We start from the raw sequence: 22,878 nt of genomic DNA, 5'->3' as shown, positions 1-22,878 counted from the left end.
GCAGACACACACACGGCCCCCCCCCCGACCCCCCCCCCCCGCGCCCCCAGCCCCACGGGGGGGCAGCGCGGCCCCGGCCCGGCGGGGTCCGGGGGAGGAGAGGAGGCGGGGGGGCTGCGCCTACGGGGGGCAGGAGGAGGAGGAGGAGGAGGAGGAAGGGCGAGGAGCAGCCCGCGCCCCCAGTCCTGCCAGCCGAGCCCTGGAAGCCGCCGGCACGGCGGGGGCCGGCCCCGGGTTAGGCCAGCTAACGTGGGCGCCCACCCGGCCCCCTCCCCAAAAAATTGTCCGTGGGGACGGCAGCCGCGAAGCCCCGGCGGCCCCAGCGTCCTGGGACGGGGGTCCCGCGTCCGTCGCTGGGGGTCCCGGCCCCGTCCCCCCCCCCCGCCGACTAACTGCCGGGGTCGGAGCAGTGTCTATGCAGGGGCTGAGCGCCCGGCGGCGGCGGCAGCTGTCCGGGCAGCGAGCGGCGGCGGGGGGCGGCCGAGGGCTCCAGCAGCAGCACCACGTCCGGGGGGGGCGGCTCGGGGGGGGCCGGGCCCCGCCGCAGCTCCAGCGGCACCGGGAAGCTGGGAACCTGCGGGAGAGAGGGCGGATAGAGTGAGTGAGGGGAGAGGAAAAGGGATGCGCCCCCCCCCCGGGGCTCGGCCGTGACCCAAACTCGTCCTGGGGGGGGAAAAGGGGGTACAGGAGGGGGGCTGCGCCCCGCCTGGGGGGTTATCCGTGTCCTCACTTCACCCTGGGGGTGGAGGATGGGGCACAGGAGAGGGGCAGCCCCAAAGGTGGGGGGCTTGTGACCCCCCCCAGCTCACCATGTGGGAGGATTGGGGGCTGGAGCAATGGAGAGGGGGCTGCCCCAAACTGGGGGGGGGGGGCTCAGCAGTGCCCCCAGCTCCCTGTGGGGCTGGAAGATGCACTAAGGGGACCCTGCCGGCAGGACCCCAGGGTCTGCCCCACACTTTGGGGGGCTGTGGGGTCCGGCGGGTGCTCACCTGAGAGAGCGGCTGGATGGGGGTGATGGGGAGGACGGGCTGCAGCGGGCACGGGGGGGGGGCCCGGCGGCTGATGCGGGGACGAGACCGTGCTGTAGGCGGGGGGCACGAGCGCAGCCTGGCGCTGCAGCAGCTGCATGATGGAGCTGATGTCCGCCGCCATCCGCGTCTCCAGCCTGCACAGACACGTGTCAGGGGGTGCGTGGGGGCTCCCCGTGCTGCGAGCAGGGCAGTGCTCGCTGCCCCCCCCCCCCCCACACACACACACCCCCCCGGTACCTATTGAGCTGCTTCTGGAGGAGATCGAGCCGCGTCTCCACCTCGGAGCGCTGCCGGCGGCTCATGGAGGGCAGCGGGATGCTGAGGGCGGCGTGTGCCGGGATGGTGCAGCGAGGCAGCTCCTGGTACTGCCGCCCCCGGCTCTCCCCCCAGAAGCTGAAGATGTTGGACACCCCCGAGAAGGCTCCTGGTGGCGGGGCACAACCGTCAGCACCACGCAGAGGGTTCTCGGAGGATGGGGGGGCATGAGGAAGCAGAGGAAGGGGCAGGGTGATGCAGGGCACGGGGTGGAGGGTGTGGGAGATGCCAGAGGGGTTTCAGCAGGGAGGGGGAGAAGCGGTGACCCCCCCACCACCACCCCCGAGCACCGTCCCCACCTGAGAGGGGGTTGCACATATCGCTGCCCTTGCGCTCCTCGGCGTCGGGGGGCGCGGGGGCTTCACCCCCCGGGCGGGGGCTGTGGAAAGGTGAGAGCGCGGCAGCCCCCGGGGTGGGCGCGGGGTGCTCGTCCTCATCGCTGGAGGGCGAGCTGGAGGGCGAGCTGGAGTGGCAGGGGTCCCACTCGGCCGGCCCCCGCGGGGCCCCCGGTGCCTGGCAGCTCCTGCCCAGCCGCAGCGCCTTCTGCCCGCTCCGCAGCTCCCCGGCGGTGTCCGCGTCTGTGGGGATGGGGAGGGGAGGGGGACAGGCCCTGGGTCATGGCAGCCCCTCGGAATTCCCCCCCACCCACCGGGCTCCCCGTTTTGCAGCCCCCCCACGGCCTCCCCGTACCTTTCTCCGTGCGCCGGCGGAAGGAGAGCTTGCGCTTGCGCAGGCGGTTGAAGCCGCTGTCCAGCTCGTCGCTGCCCGGGGAGCCGGGGATCATGTTGGTCTGCGGGGCGAGGGGCGGCTGAGGAGGGGGCAGGTGCCAGGAGCCCCCCCCGGGGTGGGGGCAGAGGAGAACGTGGGGAGGGGAGCATGCGGCAGTGCTCATCCCCATCAGCCCCACGGTGGCCGTGCCCCATCCCTGTCCCCACCCCGAGCACCCCTGTGCTGCCCCCCCAGCCCAGCTCAGCCCAGCCGGGTGAGCACCCCCCCATCCCAGTGCCCCCTCCCCATGCCCCTCACATCACGCAGGTTGAAGGTGATCTCCAGGCTGGACCAGAAGTGGTCGGAGAACTCGGGGTACATGTCCAGCACCTCCAGCAGGTCCTCGCGGTGGATCTTGTGCAGGTCGCAGTAGGTGAGCGCCCGCACGTCCGCGTTGGACTTCCCCGGCCGCGCGTACAGGTTCAGCGGCTCCCCGAAAATGTCGTTCTTCCCTTGGGGGGGGAGGGAGGGAGGCAGCGGGGTTCAGCCCGGGGCGGCGAGGGGTGGGGACCCGGCACCCCGGGGCACGTCCCCGTACCCGTCCTCAGCCCGGGGGCTCACCCAGGATGGCCACCACCACGTCCCCACGCAGGATCTCAATGGAGCCCCGGGAGATGAAGTAGAGCGCGGTGAGCACGTCCCCGGCGTGCACCAGGGTGTCCCCGGGGGGCGCGTGCGTCGTCTTGAACTTCATGGCCAGGGCGCGCAGGCAGCCCTTGGTGGCCCCCTTGAAGGGCTTGCAGTTCTGCAGCAGGCTGCGGTTCAGGTGCAGGCAGATGTCGGCCTGCAGGCACTCGGGGAAGCCCTTCAGCACCTGTGGGGACACGGGACTGTGTTGGGTCTGTCCCCGGGACCACCACAGGGACTGGCACGGCACGGCACGAGGCGGTGCGCGGCGGCACGGCACGGCGCGGCGCGGCGTGGCGCTCACCGCGTTCATGTCGATGCCGTTGGTGTAGGACCAGGCGTGCTGGAAGTACTCCTCCAGGCGCTGCCGCAGCGGGTTGGGGATCTGGTGGAAGCGGATGAACTCGCGGACGCGCAGCATCTGGGTGTGGTAGCGCGCCGTGCCCGAGTACAGGCGCTGGATGATGGCCGAGACGTTCCCGAAGATGCTGGCGTACATCAGGGCTGCGGCACGGCGAGGAGGGGGTGAGGGCGGCCCCAGCCCCCCGGGGCAGCAAGGGGGGGGGGGGGGCTGGCGGTGAGCGGTGCCCCGGAGCCCCCCCTGCAGCCCCCTCTCCCCGCGTGTGGGGACCTCTGTGAGAACTCGCCTCGGGCACCCTGCACACGGGCACGCGCAGACAAAGACTCACACGCGTGTGAGCGGCGTCGGTGCCTGCAGAAGCTCTTTGCACCCGCAGGGGCACGGCCGCCCCCTGCCCTGCAAACGCCCCCGCTCGCACGCCCACAGCTCCGCACGGTGGGACCCACGCACGCGGAGCTGGGCTGCTGGCAAGCGCGTGCTCAACGCCGGGGTGCTCACAGCCATCCACGCGGTCAGACACGTGTGCTCACACACTCACACGTGCTCACACACATACGTGCATGCTCACGCGTGTGTTCTGGGGCACACACTACATGCACACACACACCTACAGGCACACTCACACAGATCTGCTCACACACACGCTCTACCACACACATCCATGCTGATGTGCATCCACTCACACACGTTCCATCACACGTATGCACGCTCACATCCACGTGTGCCCATCCATGCTCACACGTGCTCATGCTCACACTCTCGGGCACACTGTCACTTGCACACGCTCACACACACGCACACAGCTGTGCGCTCTCCCCCCCCGTGCCCCCAGCCCCGCGGCGGCCGCACTCACAGCCGATGAGCATGACGCAGATGGAGAAGATCTTCTCGGAGTTGGTGTTGGGCGAGACGTTGCCGAAGCCGACGCTGGTCAGGCTGCTGAAGGTGAAGTAGAGCGCCGTGACGTACTTGTCCTTGATGGTGGGGCCGTACAGGGGGTTGCTGTCGTTCAGGGGCTTGCCGATCTGGTCGCCCAGCGAGTGCAGCCAGCCGATGCGCTGCCCCTCCACGTTGCCGATGGCGTACCAGATGCAGGCCAGCCAGTGGGCGATGAGGGCGAAGGTGCACATCAGCAGGAAGAGCACGGCCGCCCCGTACTCGGAGTACCGGTCCAGCTTGCGGGCCACCCGCACCAGGCGCAGCAGCCGCGCCGTCTTCAGCAGCCCGATCAGGGTGGTGGTCTGCAAGGGGGGCACTGAGCGCGCTGGGGACCCCCACAGGAGCCCTGACACGCAGACCCCAACCTGTCTCCCTGCACAGGAAACCTGGGCTGGTCCCTGTCCCTGTCCCCATCCTCATCCCCATCCCCATCCCCGTTCCAACCCCCATTTTCCATCCCCATCCCCGTACCTCCTCAGAGCCGGAGCCGAAGATGAGCAGGTCGAAGGGGATGGCGGCCACCATGTCGATGAGGAACCAGCCCTTGAAGTAGTGGATGGCGATCTTGGCGGGGTGGCTCACCACCTCCTCGTTGGAGTTGACGTAGGTGGTGCGGAAGTTGATGAGGATGTCGATGATGAACATGATGTCCACGATCAGGTCGACCACGTTGAGGGGGCTGCAGGAGTAGCCACAGTTGTGCCGCTGGGCCTCCTCCTGGTCGTTGAGCAGGAAGGCGGCCGAGTAGGGCGTGAAGATGGCCGTGTAGATGACCAGCAGCAGGATGAGCCAGTCCCACACCGCCTTGAAGGGGCTGTAGTGCAGGATGGTCCATTTGTGGATGCGCGGCGCCTGCAGCTTGTACTCGGGGAGGACGTCGGCGCCCAGCGACAGCACCTGGGCAGGCGGCAGGGGCTCAGCTCCCACCTGCTCCGGCGGGGAACGAGCCCCCCCCCGGCCCCCCCGGCACACAGCACAGGCACCCGGGCTGTCCCTGCACCCCGCTGGGCACCAGCGTGGGGACACCGAGCCCTGGCTGCCCCCAGGCACTGCAGCACCAGGCTGCTCCTGGTCGCGTGCCGTGCCGGGTGCGAGGGCTGCAGGAGCTGCACTGGGTGCAACGGGATGTGAGTGGGTGCAGGGGGCAGCGGTGGGGGCAGCAGGGTGCAGGGGGGTGTTGTGGGGTGCAGAGGGAGTGATGGGGTGCAGGGGATGGTGTGGGGGACAGCGGGGTGCAGGGGGGAGCAATGGGGTGCAGGGGGGTGTTGTGGGGTGCAGTGCGGTGTGAGGGTGCTCACAGTGGGGTGCACTGGGATGCACTGGGCTGGGGTGGGGGTGCAGCAGAGCCCTCCCAGCCCCCAGCCTTGGCAGGGCTCCCCCTCCCCCCCCCATCCCTCCTTGGGCAGCGCCAGCCCCGGGTGCGGCAGCCGGGCCCCATGGAAATGAGGGCGCGAATGCAAAGGCGCCCAGGGGACATTTCCATGCGGGGGGGGGGCCCGGCCCCCGCAGGCGCTACCTCGGCTGTCGCAGGCACCTCCCCGCACCCCCCCTGTCCTCCTGCACCCCCCCCCCGTGGCTGAGCCCCCCCCAGCCCCCAGCACTGTGGGGGGGGGATGTGTGGGGGCAGCAGCACCCCTGCCTGGCGGAGGCGCGGGCACAGAAATGGGGCAGGAGCGGGCGCTTCTCGCCTTCCCACCGCAATGAGGCCACGCACACAGCGGGGACACGCAGCGGCCCCCTGCTCGCCCCGCTCATGGGGGGGCTCCAGCAGCACCCAACGACCCCAGCAGCTCGGGGTGGGGAGCGGGGACCCCCCCCCAAGCCGCATGCACCCCGAGCAGGGCCCCGGCTGGCACGGCCGTGCCCGGCAGCTGCGCCCATCCGTCCGCAGCGGGATCAGCTGTGGGCGCACGGGCTATAAATAGGGGAGCGGGCGCACCGGGGGGAGCGGGGCGCTGCGCCGGGGGGGGCACGGGCACGGGCACAGCCCCGCTGGGCACCGCACCGGCCCCGCAGCTGCACGCCCCCGAGCGCAGCCCCCCCGGGAGCGAGGATCCCGCACCCCGCAGCGCGACCCCTGCCCGGGTGCCCTGTCCCCGTCCCTCCCTCGCGTGTTCCTCCCCGCTCCGTGGGGGCCGTGCCACGAGTGGGGGTGCCAGCGCGTGGTCCCCCGCCCCCCAGGCAGGGGCGCCCCGGGGTGGTCGCGGCGCCCGGCGCTTGCCCTCGCTCCCGGTGCCCCCCGTTCCTCCCCGGGCATCCCCCAGCGGTCCCGGTGCGCGGGGCGGGGGGCAGCGGCCGGTACCTTCTGCTCCTGGCGCTGCCCCGCGCCATCGAGGCCGAGGCCGAGGCAGGTGCCGCAGGGCGAGGCGCCGGGCATGGGGCCTGCTCGGGCCGGGGGGGCGGCTCCGGGGGGGCCCGAGAAGTCCCGCAGCAGCTGCAGGAGCGACGCCAGCATCCTCACGGCCGCCCGGGGCGCGGGGCCGAGCCCATGGCGCGCGCCCCCGCCGCTCAGCCCGGGGGGCTCGGGGGGCTCGGGGGGCGCCGGCCCCCACCCCCCCGCGCCGGCCCCGCGCCCATCGCCCGGTGCCCCCCCCGGCGTGGGACGGCGGCGGCGGGGCGCGGCCGGGAGCCCCCCCGGCGGAGCGGGGAATTATTGGGGCGGAAATCCTACCCAGCCTGCCCCGCTGCCCCCCCCCCCCCCAGCGCCCGCCCCCCGCCCGTTAACCCCTCCGGTACGGGGGTGCCGCCGCCGCGCCCCCTCGCTGCGCGCCCCCCACCCCCGGAGCGCCGCCGGCCGCGGGTGGCCTCGGGGAGGCCCCAGGAGGCGGCGGCGGGGCCGGCCCCGGGGCCGCGGGGGGGACCCTCGTAGGGGGGGGGGGACACGCGTGGGCTCGGCAGCCGCGGGCAGCCCTGAGTCACCGCCGCCGCCCACGCGCGGGGATTTCCCGCTGGCACCGCGCGCGTCCCCGCGAGACGCCGCGTGATGGAGCGGGGGACGGGGGCCGCGCGCGGCACGCGCCTGGAGTGGGGAGGGGGGGGGGGGGCGACCGCACGCCCCTACCTGGGGGTTTGGGGGCGGCTGCGGGCACGGGGGGCACCGCGGTATGGGGGTGACGGCACCGCGGGGGCACGCGGGGGCACGGGGCCACGAGGGCACGCGGGGTCATGGGGACCGCGGGGACACGCAGGGAGGGGGGTGCGGGGACACCCCCAGCACCACGGCTCCGTCCCACGGCCCCTCTGAGCCGCTCAAACTGGGCCATAATGGGACAGGAGAGCAGAGAGGTGTCGGCCCCATGGGACACCCCCTGCCCCAGAGCTGCAGCGCAGACACCCCCTGCGGACACCCCCTTCGGACACCCCCTCCCCAAATGCGGCACCGTCACGGCCCGGTGCCACACGGGGTCCCCCCGGACCCCTCAGCAGTTCAAGGAGGCAGCCCCGGCACCCCCATCCCCCTGCCCCATTCCCAGCACACGCCAGGACCCCAAGCGTGGCGCAGGGGGGGGCCCCACATATAACAAGAGCACCGTCCCCAAATGGCACAGCCCAGCGGGTGCCCGGCACCCAGGCGCACCCATGCCCACCGTGGGTGCTCACCGGGTGCGGCAGCGGACCCGGACACCGCAACCCGTGCACCGGCAGCGTGCGGGTGACGCCGGCACACAGCAGGAACGCGCTCCCTCGAGACTCCCGGCGACACAACACCCATCAGTCACGGTGACACAGATACCCGGCAGTGCCGGCACCCGGTGACACGTACACCCGCCCTGGCGCAGGCACGCGTCACCTCACGCTCACAGGCGTGCAGTCACCGGCACCTCTCGCTCGCGGTGACACGTACGCCCGACACCTGCTGTGACACAGGCACCTGACACCCAGCCCGCACAGCCGGAGGCGCCCGGCGCGGCACCTGCCGCGACCCAGACACCCGCGCCCACGGGGCTCAGCCCCCTCGCTGCCACAAATACCCCGACCCCGCAGCCCGCGGCCACCCTGCGGCCGCTGTCACCCGGCGCATGGGTGGCACCCGCGCCCAGCCCACGAGCTGGTGGCTTCGGGGGCACCGGCACACGCCGACCCGTCAGCTGATAGCAGTGCTTGCGGTGGCTCCAGGCACCCGCAGGGAAACGGCCGCAGCGCGGACACCCAGCGCTGGGGTGAGGCAGGCACCCGGCGTCCCCAGGCTCTTGGGGATGGACTCGCAGAGCCCACCTGGTCTCGCCGTGCCACAGACCCCATCGCCTGCCCCAAACCAGGCACCTGGCACCTGCCCAGGTACCCCTGCACCAGCGCTGATGATTCCCAACGCCCTCTGTGATGCCCAACAAACACCAAAGCTCGGCTGCCCAAACCCACGCAGGTCCCCGATGGCTGTGGCACTGCCAGAGCCACCCCACAGCCACGGCACCGCAGCACCAGTGCGACGGCGACACTCGGCGTGCTCTGAGTCACCCGACGGCAGGACTCACACCAAAACCCAACGCCACAGTGACAAAGGCACCCCACATCCACCACGGCCAACGCCAGCAGAACCGCCCAACGCCGCCACGGCCACCCGGTGCCGTCACCCTCAGAGGTGCCCGGTGTGGGGGTCACCCAACGCACCTCTCCGCCAGCGGACACCGTCCAGCAGCAAGGCACCTGCACAGCCAACCCCAAACACACCGCACGGACTCACGGCACCCACCACAGGCACTCTGGTGCTGGGGACCCCCCGAGGCCCATCCGGCACTCACCGCGTTCAGCTGCGGCAGCGGCGCGGCGCCCTGCGCACCCACCGACATGGGCGAGCGGGACGGGTGCCACCGCGGGCCTCGAGGCGCTGCCCTCTCCCGCTGCCGACAGCAATGCAGCAGCACAGGCACCGGTGGCGGGGTGGGACGGCGAGCCCCGTGACGGGGTGACGTCCCCACGGGGCGGTGCGAGCCCCCAGCAGCCGAACCCCCCACCCGCTGACGCAGACACGGAGCAGCCCCGGCACCTCGGCCACGCAGCGTGCGCCACCGCACCACGGAACACCCGACGGGGGGGACCAGGGAACGTGCTTTGGGGACACCACAGCCACCCCAAACACCTGGCGCTGCCCCATCCCTCACCGTGGCCACAACCCCGACCCCACAAGGGGCTGGGGTGGCACCGGTTGGGCGAGGGATCTCCTTGGGAGGGGGGCCGTGTCCCCACAGCCCCCACTCGCAGCCCCGCCGAGCCCAGCCCAGCCCGATGTGGTGCCCCCCGCCGCTTGGGGCTCTCCAGCACCGCCGCCCCCCGGCACTCAGGATCCCCCCGCCCCAGAGCTCAGCGCCGGGGGGGGTCCGCGGGCAGCCCGCCCCCAGCCCCATCCTTTCCATCCCGGCTCATCAGCCGGCTCGCCCCGGGCCGGCTGCAGCCCTGCGCACGGAACGGCTCCGGGGCACCCAGGGCACCCCCGCACCGGGGTCCGGGAGAGGGGGGGGGTCTTCGGCATCCCGCGGGGGGGCTGCAGCCGGCGCAGCGCAGGGCAATGCCTTGGGGACGCCGTCGTCGGGGCGAGCGCGGCTGCGGACGGGGTACGGCGCCGGGACCCCCCCCCCCTCCCGAGGTCCCGGTCTTCCCCCCCGACCCCCCCCGCACCCACCTCCTGTGCCACCAGGCTGGAGATGCGGACGGCGCGGCGGACGCGGGCGCTCTTTCGGTCGCCGTCGGGGCGGTCGCCGCTGTCGCGCCTGCCCGGGGCCATGGCCGCGCTCAGCGCCGCGCTGCCGGGCGGGGGGAGCCGCCGGCCGCCCCCCCGGGGCCCCGCATCCCGGAGCTGCTGCCGCGGAGCCCGGCGCTGCCCTGCGCGGCTGCGGGCGCGGAGCTGCCGCGGCGGGCGGCAGATGGAGCGGGGCGGCACGGCCCCCCCCACACCCCCCCCCCGGCCCCCGCCCCCGCCCCCGCCGAGGCTCGCTCCCAGCCCAGCAGCCGCCGCCCCCCCGCCCGCCGCCGCCACTCCCCGCGGTGCCCGTCACGCTCCGGGGAGGGACCGGGAACACCCCCGGGAAACTGAGGCACGGGGGGGGGGGGGGTGCGGAGAGGGGGCTCCCCACTCGCGGGGTCCCGAGCCCCTCCCGCGCGTCCCCAGCCACGGGTGTCCCACGGTCCTCGGGACCCCCCAGATAGGGAGCCCGGTGTGAGGTGGGCACAGCTCCGTGTGCCAGGGAACGGGGATGGAGGGGGGGGGATGGGGATGGGATGGGGATGGGGATGGGATGGGATGGGGATGGGGATGGGATGGGGATGGGGATGGGGATGGGGATGGGATGGGGATGGGGATGGGGATGGGATGGGGATGGGGATGGGGATGGGATGGGATGGGGATGGGGATGGGATGGGGATGGGATGGGGATGGGATGGGGGGCACCCAGGGAAGGAAGCAGGCACAGGGCTGGGGATGGAGAAGGGGCCAAGCTGCCCGCAGGGCTCCTCAGCTGCCGCAGGCTGATTCACAGCTCCGCTGGCTCCCGCTGTCCCTGGCTGCCTCCCAGCCCTGCCAGCGCGACCCCGCTCTGCGTTCCCAGTGCTCCTGCCCTCACGACACCCCGCAGCGGGACGGCCGCCCCCACGCGCTCCCAGCCCCAGGTGCTGCTGATCCCCCCCAGCCCTCAGCTGGGCAGCTGGGCACGGCCACCGAGCCCTCCGCGGCACAGCGCGCCCCAAACCAGCCCCGTCCTGCAGCCAGCAGCGCCCAGCCCCAGCCCCAGCCTGCACCCCACGGGCAGGGTCCCCACCAGGATGGGTCAGGGGGGTCCCCAAACTGCTGTGAGCCACCGGCACCCTGCAGCCTCCATCCCCAGCACCTCCGGTGCTCCCTGCGCTGCAGGAGGGCCTCGTGCCCCCCAGCCACAACGCCCCGTGCCAGCCGCAGCCCCTGTCCCTGTCCCTGTCCCTGGGTTGTGTCCCCCACCGGGCGGGCACAGCACGGCCAGACAGGGTGGCCAGCAGGCCCAGGAGCTCAGTGACCTTGACGGGAGCTGCGGGAGCGTGCGGCGGGCAGCGCGGGCTTGTTTGGATGCCGTCACTGCGGATGATTCACGGTGCCGCTGCCTGGAAGCCCCGGCCCCCCCCTGGCCCCCACCCAGCAGCTCACCGTGCCAGAGCTACGGCTGCTCGGGGACAGGCTCGCCTTGGCCTCAGCTTCCAAACCCACAGCATCTGCCCCGCTGAGCCAGGCCTGTGCCCCGTGCCCCCGGCACCCCCAGCACCCCCAGCACCCCCAGCACCCCTATCCACCTCCATCCTGGGGGATCCCCAGCACGCACCCCACATCCAGCAGTGGTGCTTGGTGTGCCCCAACCCCATCCCCACCCCCGTCTGCTCCTGCCCCAGAGCCCAGCGGGGCACGGCCGAGCTCTCCACCCCGCTGCAGGGGGGCTGCGCCGGCCCAGCAAGGGGGGTCGTGTCCGTCCGTCCATCCATCCAGCACCGCCTGGTGATGGCAGCTGGTGGCAGGAGGGGATTAGCGTGGCTTGGGCAGGCAGCACAGCAGCAGCGGCAGCCGCCGCGGCATCGTAATTAATTACACAGCAAAGGCAATCAGGATGCGTTGCTCGTTAGCGCACTGGAGAGGAGCAGGGAAGGCCGGCGCTGCAGGGGCAGGGGGTGGGGGCCGAGCACTGGCACCGTGCGGCCCCTGGGACCATGGACCCCCCCCGGGGGCTCTGCAGGACCCCACAGCCGCTCCGTGTCACAGCGAGGGGGGGACAGGAGCAGCCCCGACAGCAGGGCTGGGAGCTCCCAGGCTGGGGGGGGGGTTCCCAAACCGCCCCTCACGTGGGCCAGCAGGAGCGAGGCGTGGGCACGCAGCCGGGGGGGCCGGGCCACCGAGGGACCCCGAGCGCACACAGGCGGCACGGGGCAGATGTGCCTGGGAGCTCCCACCCCGCCGGGCCCCTCCCCGAGCCCCCGGCCCCTGGCAGGCAGGGCGAGCACAGCAGGTCCCCCGAGCCCGCCGGCCCCGGCGCATCAAGCCGGCAGCTTTAACTTCATTAGTGGGAGCTGGGCTCAGGGTGTAATTAAGCAGCAGCAGCCGCCTGCTCCCCGCAGCCAGATGGCAGTTACACAACGTGCGAAGGATTAGCCCGCAGTGCCAGCGCAGGGCAGGGGCCCAGCACGGGCCAAAGAGTCACGGCCAGAGAACAGGGAGCAGGCAGCACGGTGCAGCGTGGCGTGGCACGGCACGGCATGGCACGGCATGGCACAGCACGGTGCGGCATGGTGCAGCATGGCACAGCATGGTGTGGCACGGCACGGCACAGCGCAGCATGGCATGGTTTGGCATGGCACAGCACGGCACGGCATGGCATGGTGTGGCACGGCACGGCACAGCACAGCACGGTGCAGGAGCTGCAGGGCCGTGCCACACACAGCTGTCTCGCAGCCCACCCCGGCACTGGGCCAGGGCTGGGGCTTGCTGCTGGGCCTTGCGCCCACCCAGGTGGGAGCAGGGTCAGGACCTGCAGGGGATGCCCCCACCCATGGGGCAGCACCCACATCGGTCTCCCTGCTGGGGAAGGGGGCCAACCCCCATGGGTGACCCCAGCCCTGCCACCCTAGCCCTGCTGTGGGGAGCACAGTGCAGCCCGCAGCCCCTGAGGTGCTCGGGGGGACAGCTTGGTCCCATGGGTGGGGGACAGCAGCCATACGGGCACCCAGTGGCATCATCCTGCAGGGTCCAGCACCACCCTGCAGTGCAGAGCACCCCCAGGCAACTCCCTATGAGCTCCAGCATCGTCCTGTGAGCTCCAGCATCACCATCAACTCCAGCACCACTGCTAACTCCAGCATCACTGTTCACGCTCCAGCATCACCCGCGCGCTCCAGCACCATCCTACGTGCTCCAGCACCACCCTGCTGCAGTGCAGAGCACCCTCCTGGATGAGACCATGCCCAAAACACCACCGTCCATCCGGCCACCCCCGGCCGCTGGGCTCACCTGGGTGACCTTCTCGGTGACGTTGTGCGTGCGGTCCTTCAGCTTGGTGGGGGCGATGATCTCCTTCTCGCTGGACGGGGCGGCCAGGAAGGCGTCCGCCTTGAAGTCCACGAAGTTGAGGGTGATCTGGGGGATCTTGCTGATCGCCCGGTAGCGCATCAGGTCCGAGTCAGAGGTGGAGTTCAGCAGGGTGCTGCGGATGTTGTTCATGGCCCCTGGCCGGGGGGGCACCATCAGCATGGGCTGCAGTCGCTGCATGGGACCCCCTCTGACCCCCCCGCCACCCCCAGGGTCCCCAGCGGGGTGAGGGGAGCGGGGAGTCGTGCTCGGGGCAGGCAGGGAGCTGCCAGCAGGCGCGGTGGGACGGGGACCGACAGCTTGGTATCATTTACTGTTAATGTAATTATTTCCCCCCTCCCTAATGCGCTTAGCGGGCGCGGGGGCTTAACAAGGCAATTGCCATCCCCCCTCCCTTTGTCACTAAGAGGATTACGGGGACGGGGGTCACGCCAGGTGGTGACGGAGCGGCCACACCAGCGGGCAGGACACCGGCACCAGGGCTGGAGCCAGGCACTGATGGCAACGAGGGCCAGAAGGGCGCTGGACAAGGGAGCCAAACGGGGCTGGACGCTGCGCAGGGCGAGGCACGGCTGCCCCACATGCACCGGCGATGCCGGCAGCGCGGCGCATTACAGCAATGCCCAGCCTGACAGTGACGGGTGCCCAGCGCCCCGCGCCGCTAACGAGCCGCCGGCGGCACCCGTTGCTGGCAGCTGCCCGGCTACCTGCGTGCCAGCACCCTAACGAGCTGCCAGCCCTAATGACTTCACCCCAGGGCCACATGCTGCCTGCGTGGGGGGCCTGAACCCTCCCCTCCTGAAGCTGCGGGGCAGGGAGGCGCGGGGCAGCCCCCCGGCAGCACCCACCCCGCACCCCCAGCACCACGGCCACTGGGATGCGCCGGGAGCCCACGTACCGGTGCTGGAGCCACGGTGCATGCTGGCCCCCGCGGTGGTGTGCCGGTTGTGGCAGCGCTTGTCGCCCTCGCCCTTCATGGTCTCGATGTCGTCGACGGAGGAGGCGCGGCGGACGCTGTGGCAGCTCTCCCGCGAGCGGCTCCGCGCCAGGCTGCAGTTGGAGAAGGCGGCGTGCAGGTGAAGGCGCTCGGCGCGGGGCGAGGACTGGGTGACGGGGGGCTCCGGGCGCCCATCGCCCTCCTCGGGGTCCATCAGCGCCTTCTGGTCCTCGGGCTGGGAGCAGCCCAGGCAGCTGTTCTCCAGGGAGGACGTGGCCTCCTCGGGCGCCGACTCGCTGCTGTGCTTGGAGAAGTCCACGATGACGGCATCGGGGGGCTCCTGGGGCAGGGACTGCTTGCTGGCCGTCAGCGCCAGCAGCGCCGGCAGCTTCAGCCTGAAGGACTTGCTGCGCCCTGGCCGGAGGAAAGGGGGGTGATGAGGGGCGACCCCCCAAGACCCTCCCAGGGTCCGGCCAAGGAGCTCGGCCGCGGTGGGTGCGTCGGGGTCGGGGCGCCCCACCTGCGGGGAACCAGCTGGCGGGGGTGACCCAGTGGTTGGTGTCGGCGTCGGGCGAACCCGGGCGCTCCTTCTCCATCACCACCTCGAAGTTGAGGATGAACATGATGACGGCCCCATCCTCGTTCTTCACCGGCACCACGTCCACCAGGCACAGGAAGCAGCTGCCTGCGGGGAGCGGGGCTCAGGGACCTGCGGGCTGCCACCGCCACCAGGGGAAACTGAGGCACGGCGGGGGCACAGAGGGACCCCTGGGGCCCATCGGCACGGCCTCGCCGGGGGGAGCCGATGGCGGGGTGGGGGCGGCGCTCGGCCCCCCCAGAGGCCCCCAGGGGGGCTGGGGTTGCCCCCGCTGCCCCCGGCCGGCCGCCCTAAGCCGCTCAGCGCTGTGCCAGCTGCGGCGTTAATCCCGCTCCTGCAGCTGTGAACTCAGCCATGCGGGCACGGGGGGGTCGGGGGGGGGCAGCCCGGGGTGACCTCTCCTGCACCGGGCTGGGGCCGCGTCCCCCACCCACGGGGCTCCGCTGGGGGCCGACGCTCCCCCGGCATCTTTTGGGGGGGGTCTCCGCAACTCCCCGTTCCCTCCCTGTTCCTGCCGCCCGCTGCAGGACACAGCGGGGGGGTCGGGGAGGGGCCGGGCCCCGCAGTCCCCCCCCCGTGGCCCCGCAGTCCCCCCCGGTGGCCCCACGCCACCCCCGCCCCCCCCGCTGGCAGCACGCCCGGCATCCTGCACCGGGGAGCCCCGGCCCCGGGGGGGGGGGGAATCCCGGCCCCGCGTGGGGCCCCCGCGGGTGGGGGCGCGGCCCCGGACGCCCCCGCGGGCGCGGAGCGGGGGGGGGGGGGCGCGGATTAGCAGCGCGGCCCCGGCGCTCCACCGGCGCCCCCCCCGCCGCGGGATGCCCTAATCCCGGCTCATCCCCGCGGCTACGGCACGGGACGGGGCCCCCGCATCCCCCCCCCCTCTCCGCGGTGTCCCCCCCCCTCCCCTCCCATTCCCCGACCCCCCGGGCCCCCCGGAGCCCCCGGCGCCGCGCGCAGCTCACCGGGCGGCGGGCGGGGGGGTCCCGCGGGCGGGGGCGGGGGCCGGGCCCCGGCCCCCCCGGCACTGGGGTGCGCGCCCCCCCCGGCCCGGCTGCAGGGGCTGCGGCCTTGGCACCGCACCCGGCGCCGGTTTTATGCCTAAATATGGCTGCGGCCAGCGGCCGCTGCGCCTCGGGACGGGCCGGGGACACCCGCGGCCCCCCCCCCCCGTGGCCACCCCCCCGTGGCCATCCCGCCCGGATCCTTCCCCCCCCCTCCCCGTGTCCACCCCCGTGTCCATCCCGCCCCGCATCCACCCTGCGCCGTGTCCGCCCCCCCGGGTCCACTCCCCACGTGCCCCCCCCCTCCCACCCGCCCCGTGTCCCCCCCACCCCCGCCCCGTGTCCTCGCCCCCCCCCCCCCCGCGTCCATCCCAAGACACCGACCCCGGCCCGGGGCTGCGGGGGCGCTGCGGGAAGGGGGCGCGGGGGCAGCCGGCTGGGGGGGGCCGGGCCCCGCGGACCCCCGGTGGGCGCGGGGGTCCCGGGGGGAGCCCGGTGCTGGGAGCGGGGGCCGGGGGCTGCGCAGAGCCCGGCCCGGATCGCCCCCACCCAGCATCGCCCCCCCAGCCCCACGCTTCGCCAGCGCCCCTCGGCCCCTGTCCCGGCCGTGCCCCCCCCCCCGCCGGTTGTTCCCCGGAGCCCTGGGGGGGTCCAGCCCAGGAGAGACCCCCCCGCCCGGTGCCACCCACCCCGCAGCAGGACTGGGGGGGCCGAGGGACCCCGCACCCCTCGCAGGGCTCTGCCCCCCCCCCACGATCCCCCGCACTGCTCGGGGTGCGCCCTGCGCCCCAACCGCCCCCCCCCGTTACCCTGCACACCACCCAGGGAGCCCCCTCCCCTCCCCTCCCGCCCTGCACCCCAAAACCCAATCCCCCCCCCGACCCCGGGGCGCACCCCAGGTCCCGGCGCACCCCAAGCCCAGGCGCACCCCGCGGTCCTGCCCCGCACCCTCACCCCCCCACCTCGTGTCCCCCCCTCTCCGTGCGCCCCAAAGCCCCCCCCAGCCCCGCTCCGGCCCGGGGATGCGCTGCTCGCCTTGGCCACCGGGCGGCGGCACCGGGCACCCCCCGCCGTGCCCCCCCCGTACCGAGCCGCGCATCCCGCACCCTGCACCCAAACCGCACCCCACGGCGTAACCTGCCCCGTGCACCCCCCCCGTGCGCCCTCCCCTCTGCACCGCTCCCCCCTGAGCACCCCACGGCCATGGGGGTGCCCCCCGGCACAGCACGCAGCCCCCTGCCCCCTGCACCCCACACGGCCCCCATGCGCCCACCCCGCAGTGTTGTGGGCGCACCTAGGTGTGGGGGCACCCCGGAGACGTCACCGTGCGCCCCCACGCACGAACCTGCTGGGAGCCCCCAGTGCCGCACTGGGATGCACTGGGGCCGGAGCAGCCGAGCTGCCCGTGACGGGGAAGCCCCAGCAGCACGGGGGGGCCGTGTGCCAGGATCACCCGCTGGCACCTGGCAGGCAGCACCCAGGGCCCGATCCTGGCCCAGCCTCAACCCTCGCACGCGTTCCAGGGACCCGCCAGGGGCCAGGCCCAGCCCTCGGTGACCCGAAATGCCACCGGCAGCGGCGACGGCACCGGGGGGGTCTGTGCTCTGGCCCTGACCTCGCTCCTCACCGCGGCTGCCCGTCCCGCCGGCTGTCCTCGCCGTGCTCCCCTGCGGCGGCCGCGACCTTCCCGCGTCCCCGCCTGGGCTCTGCAAACATCGCTCAGGCGCGGGGAGCTGCGGCGCTCAGCAGCACTGCGGGAGCAGCCGGGCCCCGCCGAGGCAGCAGAGCACGGCAGGGCAGGGGGACGGGGTGGGAGCGGGGTGTGGGACCCCCCCAGGCACCCCCCAGGCACCACTCTCATCCTGCTGGGGCGGCAGCGCGGGGCTGGGGCTGAGCAGGGGGCACGGCGCGGTGCTGGCACGCGGCAGCGCCAGGTGAAGCGTTCAGCAGGGCTGAGGGGAGAGGGAACCTGCACTGCGGACAGCCTGAGGGCCCCGACACGCTGCGCTGCTGGGTTTGGTCATTTTTGGGTCTGGGATGATCCCTCCGGCCGCTCCCCAGCCCCGGTGGGCTCTGCCAGGCAGGCCCCCTGCTGCAGACCCTCGTGGGGATGTCACCGTGCGGTGCCACGGCACGGGGCCACGCGAGGCTGGGGCCAGCAGCCAGGCGGTGTGGGTGCCCCCGACCTGGTGGGGCATCGGGGTTGGGCACGGGGCCAGGACCCCCCTGGGCACCCCACAAGCTGTGGGCACCTGCACCCTGCGGTCCCCGCTGCCACCACGGGGAGGGGGCTGCCAGGGGGGGGTCACGGGGGGCTCCTGCAGCGCGGGGAGGCAGGGAAGGGTTAAAGGGAGCAGCTCCCCCTCTGCAGGCACTGCCGCTGCCTCTGGCTATAAATATCCCCTCGGAAACACCGCACTCCCCGGGGACGCAGCCCTGCCGCAGCGCCAGCCGACCCGGCACCCGCCGCACGCCCGGGGGGCCCCCACCCGGCCCCCCCCCGGCAGCCCCGGGCACAGCAAGGGGCAGGGGCACCGCTGCTCCCCGCGGCCCTGTGGCAGCACATGGCGGGGAGGGGGGGGCTGTGGGGTGCCGGGACCCCCACAGTGCTGCAGGGGTGCATGGCCCCGTGGGGAGCATGGCCCCGTGGGGGGGGCAGCCCCCGGTGCCCCCTCCTTGGCCGGGTGGGGGTTGCTCAGCCACATGGGCTCCACGGGGACACAGCCCCAGGGTGGCAGTGAGCAGGGGTGGTCCCCCCAGCCCCCCCACCGGGTGCACAGAGACCATCGCCCTCTCCCTACTCCTGGGGGGGGTCACAAGCACAGCACCCCACCCCACCCTGCCTGCGAGCACTGTGCTGCCCCAGCACCGTGTGGTGCCACCAGCACAGGGCAGGCTTTGTGCAGCATGGCACTGGCCCCTTTGGCACCGCAGGGTGCACAGCCCAGGCCCCCTCCTCGAGGGCTGTGTCCCCCCCTTGTCCTTGTCCCCCCCCTCACTCAGCCTGTCTGCCCCGGCTGCGCTGACGCTGCCCAGAGCCCCGTGACCGGAGACACGAAGCATACGCTGCTGTCAGCAGGGCGGCCCTGCAGCCAGACGGCCCTGCTGCCACCCAGCACCATATGGCACGGCACAGCACGGCACGGCACGGCACGGCATGGAACAGCACGGCACGGCATGGCATGGCATGGCACAGCACGGCACAGCACCATACGGCACGGCACGGCACGGCACAGCACCACCTGCCCATGGCCCTGCGGCACGGGGCAGGGAAAGCCCCACGGCAGCAGGCAGCGGCTGGGACCCGGGGCCTCCCCATCTGCTCAGCACATGCCCGGCAGCGGGTGACGGGCAGGGCCAATTAGCAGAGGGCTAACGAGGACTCGGCGCGTGCCGGCTGCGGGAGGAAGCAGCCACGTGCTGCCTGCGCCCCGGCCACCCCGAGCACCCTGCGCGCGGGTCCAAAGTGCGCAGGCAGCAGCTGTGCCCGTCCAAGCCGCGGTGCCACGGGCTGTGCCTGGCACGGATGCACCAGCGGCTGCGTGTTGGGCTGGAGCTCAGCTCCACGCCGGGGGCTGCAACAGAACCAGGATGCGGCCGCACTGGGACAGCCCCAGAGCTGCAGCCAGGCCCCCAGACAGGCAGCGAGAGCCCTGGGGACACGCAGCCGAGCCACGAGCCAAGGCAGCCTCGCTCCTGCTCCTCCCAGGGGATGTGCACGGGAGGAGGGAGCGGGAGGTGGGGGCTGCAGTGCAAGGACCCGTGCCCTCGTGCCCTTGTGCCCTCGTGCCCTTGTGTCCTCGTGCCCTTGTGCCCCTGTGCCCTCGTGCCCCGTGCCCTTGTGCTGCGGGCGGCGGCGCAGAGCGGGGCCGCGGGCTGCACGTGGTGTCTCGGCGGCAGGGCCGGCAGCTGGGAGCCAGCTTTGTTTACTCTGCGCGCCGGAACCGGGGCCGGGTGCCGAGCGCCGCAGGCAGCTGCCGGAGAGAGCAGGGACACCTGGCGCAGGGACCGGCTCCTCCAGGGGCAGCCCCACTGCACCCGGCCCCAGAGCACCGCGGGGACACAGGGATGGGGGGAGCGAGCCCCTCTCCACGGAGCCACCACGCCGTGGGGCAGCAGGGGCCCCGAAATGAGGGACGGGCACCCCCAGGATTGGAAGCACCGGGCTCGGGGGATGCAGCACAGCCCTCGTGCCATGGGTAGCACTGGCGCCGTCCCTGCCTGCCTGGGGACCCCAGCAAGGAAAGTGCCCACGGGGAGGGGGGCAGGGGGGGCCGTGCTGCCTGACACAGGCTCAGAGCAAACAGCCCCCGAGCTGGCTGGGCCTGGCTGTGGGGCAGCTGTGGGGCACTGTGGGGTACCAGAGAGGGGCTACCCCTGGGGGCTCCATCCCCACTGCCCCAGACACAGCTCCCTGCCACCCCCTCTCCCCCCTCCCTGGGCAGCACAGGGACCCCCGATCCCCCCCCCCATACACTTTGCATCCCCTACAGGCAGGTTACAGCGCCGTGCCCCACAGCAGCCCCACAGCACCCGCAGACCCTGCTCAGACCCAGGGGAGCTGGGAGGGCTGCGGACCCCAGCAGGGGACGTGCTGGCACCACTGGGGCAGGACAAACCCCCGGCCCGGCCCCGGCACGCTATCACCGGGGAGGGGTGGGGGCTGCCGGCTCCCCCCCGCGCTGGCACCGCACGCCACCCACGGCGCGGCGAGGCCTGGCACGGCTGATGGATGGACGCGGCGCGGCCGCCCGCAGCAGCAGGCCGTTAACTCAAGGGTCTGTCTGCCCGTGACGGACGGCCGCCCTCACGCCCGCACAAATAACCATAAATCTCCACCGGGGAGCGCGCCGGGAGGCTCCCGCGGCGGCACGCTGGGTGCCCGCGCGCCCGCTCCCCAGCCGGCACCCCCAGCCCACGGGCGATGCGGTGGCGGGGTCCCTACCGTCCTTGCGGTAGAAGCAGATCTCCACCTTGCGCTCCTCGGAGCCCAGCAGCGCCTGGGCGATCTGCGCGGCCGCGCTGCGCTGCGTGCGGGGCCCGTGCAGGAAGTCGCAGGTGCAGGGCTTCTGCATGACCTCGGCCCGCGTGTACCCGCACAGCTCGCAGAAGCCATCGTTGCAGTAGATCACGGCGCAGTTCTCCACCCGGGCGTTGGCGATGATGAACTTGCGGCCTGCGGGGAGGCGGAGGTGAAGCCCGTGGGAGCCCTGGCCCTGCGCCCTGCTCCATCTCCCTGTCCATCCATCCATCCATTTATCCGTCCGTCCATCCATCCATCCATTTATCCGTCCGTCCATCCATCCATCCATTTATCCGTCCGTCCATCCATCCATCCATTTATCCATCCGTCCATCCATCCATCCATTTATCCGTCCGTCCATCCCCACCCTGGGCTCTCAGCAACCAAAGCGTCCCCCGGGACCGCACAGCGGCAGCGCCCTGCTTGTCCCCAAGGGCACCGGCCGCAGCGGGGGCCCCCTGCCCCGTGCCCGCACCAGGGGCCCCGCCACAGCCCTGTGCGCCCACCCCGGTGCCCCGGGGCACGTCGTGCCACCCCGCAGTGCCCCCACAGCTGGGCCCAGGGCTGCAGCACGGAGACCCCAACGGGGACAGCAGGGCCCCGGCCACAACCCGCGGCGTGATGCTGGTGCGGGGCCCCTGTTCCAGGGGGGTCAAGGAGGCCGTGGTCCAGCACCGGCCATGTCACGCGAGCTGTGGCTGTGGCTCCGTCCTGGCCACTCTCTGTCCCCGTCCCCACCTCAGGGACCAGACCCTGGGCACCCCCAGCCCCAGCTCCCCTTGCACCCCCCTACCTGGGTGCCCTGTCCAGGGATGGACGTGGGGAGGGGTGTTTGTGGGGCCACCGTGGCACCAGCACCCATGGGCCCCCCCAGATGGACTTCTTGCACGTGCCCCCCAGCTGCCCCAGAGCCCCATGGCACCCACCCCCCCCCAGCTTCACCAAACCTCAGCCTCACCCAAAATGCCCAGCCTCACCAATCCCTCCCCAGCCTTACCAAAGCCCCCAGCCCCAACACAAAGGCCCCCAGCCCCAATGGAAAGCCCCCCCCAGCCCCAACAGAAAGCCTTCCAGTCTCACATAAAAGCCCCCAGCCCCAACATAAAGGCCCCCAGCCTCACATAAAGGCCCCCCAGCCCTGCCTGAAGCCCCCAGCCCCAACATAAAAGCCCCTGAGACTCCCATAAAGCCCCCCAGACTCACATGAAGCCCCCCAGCCCCAATATAAAGGCCCCCAGCCCCAATATAAAGCCCCCCAGCCCCAACATAAACCCCCCCAGCCTCGATATAACCCCCCCCAGCCCCACACAAACCCCCCCCATCCCCACCTAAAGCCCCCAGCCCCCCCCGACTCCCCCATCCCCCCCCGTCCCGGTGCCGCCCCCCGCCCGGCCGCGCCCCCCCCCCCCCCCCCCCGCACTCACTCTGCCCCTCGAACTTGCGGATGATGGTGTCCAGGAAGGTGTTCTGGGGGGCGACGTGGCCGCGCCGCACCGGCATGGCGCCGGGCCCATGGGGCAGCGGCCGCGGGCGCGGGAGGCGGCGGCGGCGGCGGCGGCGGCGGCCCCGAGCCGCGGGGGGTCCCGGTGCCCTTGAGCCAAGGACGGCGCCGCCGGGCCGGCTCGGCGGGGCGCGCACGGCACGGCACGGCACGGCACGGCACGGCTCGGTGCGGCTCGGTGCGGCGGCGGGCGGGGCCGTGCGGGCGCGCAGGGGTTAAGGCCGGGCCCTCCCTCCGGGGCCGCTCCCCGCGCCCCGCTCCCCGCCGCCGTTAGCCCATGGCCAGGTACGGGGCGCGCCCGCCGCCGGTGCCGGTGCCGGTGCCGCCGCTACCGGTGCTGGTACCGATGCCGGTACCGGTACCGGCCCCGCCCGCCCCCCTTTCCCCCCCGTCTCCCCGCTAGCGGCTCCGTGCGCACCGCGGCGGGCGCAGCATCGGCCTTATTTAGGCAAGGAGGCGGCTGGCCCGGGGGGAGATTTATCACCGCGCCTCCCCCGCCCGGCTCGGATCGGCTCGGCTCGGATCCGCTCTGCGTCCCCCAACCCCCCCCCCGGCCACCCCTTCCCCACGGCTCTGCCCTGGCTCGGCTCGACCCGGCCCGGTGTTGGCTCGGCTGGGCTCGGTGCGGAGCGGAGCGGAGCCGGGACGCGGCGGGGCCGGCGCTGCGCGGTGACAGCCGAGCCCGGCCGGGGAGGAGCGAGCGAGGCCGCAGCCAATGGCCCGAGCGGGACGGGGGGGGGTCCAGG

The 22,878-nt window shown here is 73.4% G+C and overlaps 1 protein-coding gene across 1 annotated transcript; it reads right to left on the bottom strand.

The window, feature by feature from the left end:
* Positions 1–132: 132 nt before the first annotated feature.
* Positions 133–22,139, bottom strand: KCNH2 (potassium voltage-gated channel subfamily H member 2). Its single transcript, XM_032182755.1, is given in 16 exon segments — positions 133–574; positions 990–1,049; positions 1,051–1,165; positions 1,269–1,455; positions 1,646–1,924; positions 2,037–2,136; positions 2,373–2,566; positions 2,676–2,928; positions 3,046–3,245; positions 3,956–4,343; positions 4,513–4,938; positions 12,995–13,209; positions 13,971–14,423; positions 14,530–14,694; positions 20,554–20,784; positions 22,056–22,139. Coding segments are annotated over 16 exon segments (3,528 nt in total). The 5' UTR covers positions 22,132–22,139; the 3' UTR covers positions 133–388.
* Between the last annotated feature and the right edge of the window lie 739 nt (positions 22,140–22,878).

The sequence above is a fragment of the Aythya fuligula genome, chromosome 2 (assembly GCF_009819795.1).
Source record: "Aythya fuligula isolate bAytFul2 chromosome 2, bAytFul2.pri, whole genome shotgun sequence".
NCBI classification, from domain to species: Eukaryota; Metazoa; Chordata; class Aves; order Anseriformes; family Anatidae; genus Aythya; species Aythya fuligula.
Note: the sequence above shows the minus strand (reverse complement) of the source record. Positions and strands in the feature narration are given on the sequence as shown.